Source organism: Schistosoma haematobium (genome assembly GCF_000699445.3).
Source record: "Schistosoma haematobium chromosome Unknown HiC_scaffold_443, whole genome shotgun sequence".
Taxonomy (NCBI): domain Eukaryota; kingdom Metazoa; phylum Platyhelminthes; class Trematoda; order Strigeidida; family Schistosomatidae; genus Schistosoma; species Schistosoma haematobium.
Genome location: NW_026137121.1, coordinates 13,744 through 17,039, shown reverse-complemented (window position 1 = coordinate 17,039; position 3,296 = coordinate 13,744). Strand labels below are relative to the sequence as shown.

Genomic DNA, 3,296 nt, shown 5'->3' with positions numbered 1-3,296 from the left:
GAGTAGATGATGAGCATCCATTCATGGAGGAAATTCACTGAGTAAGTTAATATTCGTAATAATAATAATAATAACAATACCACTACTGCTGCTATTAGAACTACTGATATTTCAAAAACTACTACTAACAATACTACTCGGACTACTACTACTACTTCTACTACCAATACTTATAATAATACTACGACGACTACTACCAATAATACGATTAATACCAAGACTATTAATAATACCAATACAAATACTACTACTACTACTATTACTACTACTTCTAATACTATTACTACTACTACTACTTCTAATACTACTACTACTACTACTAATACTACTAATACTACTACTACTACTACCACTATTACTACTACTACTACTACTACTACTTCCATTTCTACTATTGCTGCTTCTGTTTATCCGAGATCAAATACTGTCGTGAACGCTCAGTAGTCGAGATTTCTCACAATCTGTGCTCTGAAATGTTCGACTCCCTGGAATTTATTATTCATGAGATTTCCATGCGATTTACATTCATCGCACGGTAACACGTACGATACCCCATACACTATCGACCGGTAAAACAATCAAAAACACAAATGTGAGTAGTTAGAAAATTTATTTTCATTTTTTATATTGCAAAATGTACATGACGTGCAGGCTTTTTGATTGCTTGACCTGGACGTTTTAAACATGGTCTGGTTTTACACAGCTTGATATTATTGTTTGACAATTTTTGCTTTGATGATGTGGATTCGCCATGTAAAACCGTGTTTTGTCCTTTCACTTGTTCATGATAATGAGTAGGTTGTCTTGGATAGTAATGATGATAATAATAATTACAACAATTGTAGTAACAATAATAGTGGTAATTGTGGCAATAGTAATGGTAATCACATTGATAGTATTGATAGCAGTAGTAGTAGTAGTAGTAGTTGCTGTAGTAATAGTGGTAATAGCAATCATTGAGACAAGTTTGTCCGGAATCCATATGGTTGTTCATCGATATAATTATTTTTTGCGAGCGTTTTACAGCGAGACCGCTCGGCAAATGCGTTTTTACAAACTGATTATCATCGCTCTAGACTGATATTATATAGACTTGACATACGTTTAGACTATTCCCATTCAAATTTGAATAGAAAAAGTCAATCGAGTCACGTGGCTGTAAATCAATCAAGAATGTATGTTTGAAATCAATGTGATTTATGAGAACGATGATGAAAGTAAGGAGTAAAATGACGGAAAACGTTAGTCAGTCAGCCGTTTACGATGGTCATGAAGACTGATTTGGTGAGCATAATCTCATTGTGGAATACGAATGAAAAACGTAAGTTTGCATTAAGCAAATGGTCAGAGCAGAAGTGGACACTGTACAAACATCATGGGATAAGAAGGATGACCAGGTTTGCTCATGCACTGCTCTTGGACTGGTCGGCATATGACTGACATTTTCACGAGAACTAAATTTAACATCAACTAGACGGGAATTCGCTGGACCTTGTGGTGGTTCCCAACAAAAGGAGCTTATAAACGTTATGTCAATACACTAGTTTATTAATAATATACCAAAAATAATTAATAGTAAAAAACACCAAAGTGTGTCTGTGAGTAAAAACCAAGAGTAACAAAATATAGTTATGATACAAATGGTATATTATACAAACGGACAATAAGAGTTACTATAGAATAAATGTTACTTGTGAGCTGCTTCGTGAGAACAACAACCACAAATAAGTTCACTTGATTAACGAAGGTTCCTCTGCAAGTAATTGCACCAACGGTGTATTGAGATAGATATCGTCCAATAGTATTATAATATAATAATCCGTGCCAGAATTCCAACGTGGTGTTCGGAACGGCTAAAGGAATGTTATAACACTATTATAGTCTTTAATCAAAAACCGTGGTCAATAAGGCAGAAGAACAAACGGTGCAGATAGGCAACGCTCCTAGGGTATCGTCCACTGATAGGGGTTCCAAGCACTTGAAGGTCAAACTGTCGCAAAATGATTGGTGCTTCACATCGACAATTCGTGAAAATTTTCAGAAGCGGTCAAATCAAGACATTTTTAGATTTGAATTGAGTTCAGCCACACCATGTCTGGTAACGTTCATTCTTCAAGTAACGAAGACGATGCCATCGTGATGATGCATGATATAGGACGAATCTCCAACGATATTATGTTATCTCGAAGATTTACAAGTTGGGACAATTTTGAGACCTGTTTGAAAGAAGTACATAAGGTAATATGACTTCTGCGGTTAATAATTATTCTTTTTAGCATACGCATACTGAGTACGTTATGTCAGTATGCAAAAAGAACAGTGATGATCCAACTCTAAAGTACTTTTTCGTGAGATATGTCTGTACATATGGACGTAAACGCAGTTCGTCAGAGTCATATGCTTGCGTTCAGGATGTAGATGATGATAGTAATAATCATTCTTCTGAAGAGCATACAACTTCTAACTCGCCAACACAACCTAGGCAAAGGAGACGACGTCGGTCATCTACGTATGCCTTACTTCAAATGAATTTATCCTTCAGGTCGAAATATTGCGTTTCAATGACTACATGCTGCCCTGTAGTCATATTTTATATGCACATTCTAAAGATCTGATTCGTGGAGGTATGTTTGTTCCTTTATCTCTATAAGTTTTGTAGACTTATTTCGACATAGCAACAAGTGGACAAGAAAATGCATAACGGACCTGGTTCTTCGTGCGCTGGACAACATCTCAATCTCTACAGGGAGTGATGATCTGCTAGAGAAGTTCACTACCAACTACCACTCAATCCATGCTCTTAGTGAACCTTTGGCAAGTAAACTCATCCGTTCATGCCTCGAAGCATCGGAAGACATGCGCACAAGTGATGAGTTCAATTGGTGCTAATGACGAGCTACAACGTCAGAATCCATTGTTAATACAGACCATAGCTATGCTTCTTGATAACAAGTTCTAATATTGTAATCTTTTTAGTTTTACATAAATTCATTTATATGGCCATTGACTTATTCTTATAGCGTGAGACAGGGGTGTTGTTTCGCGTTCTTGTGTAATAATTACCAGTTTGGCGCACACGCGATTAGTCATACATACCGTTTACCAAATACTGTTACCTTGAACATGGTGTACTATACTAGTAGTTCGAATTTCGACCTGTCACGATAGGTACGAACTGCCGTAATTAAAAGACTGGTGTGTTATAAATGAAAACGTTTATTAAAGTTTGAATCTAGCACAAATGATCCATTAATAAATAACTTCTATTTCTCAGGAATTGTTCCCGTTAGGTCTGT

At 36.2% G+C, this 3,296-nt stretch overlaps 1 protein-coding gene across 1 annotated transcript; it reads left to right on the top strand.

The window, feature by feature from the left end:
- Positions 1-912: 912 nt before the first annotated feature.
- Positions 913-3,003, top strand: MS3_00007137 (uncharacterized protein). Its single transcript, XM_051215392.1, has 2 exons — positions 913-2,238; positions 2,277-3,003. The coding sequence occupies exons 1-2, from the start codon at positions 2,092-2,094 to the stop codon at positions 2,613-2,615; spliced, it is 486 nt and encodes a 161-aa protein (XP_051063951.1). The 5' UTR covers positions 913-2,091; the 3' UTR covers positions 2,616-3,003.
- The last annotated feature ends 293 nt before the right edge of the window (positions 3,004-3,296 follow it).

Excerpts from the sequence above, each read along its gene's own strand:
- MS3_00007137 (XM_051215392.1), top strand. The coding sequence starts at position 2,092 with ATGTCTGGTAACGTTCATTCTTCAAGTAACGAAGACGATGCCATCGTG. Across the intron at positions 2,239-2,276 it reads GTTTGAAAGAAGTACATAAG|CATACGCATACTGAGTACGT; the intron begins GTAATATGACTT and ends TATTCTTTTTAG.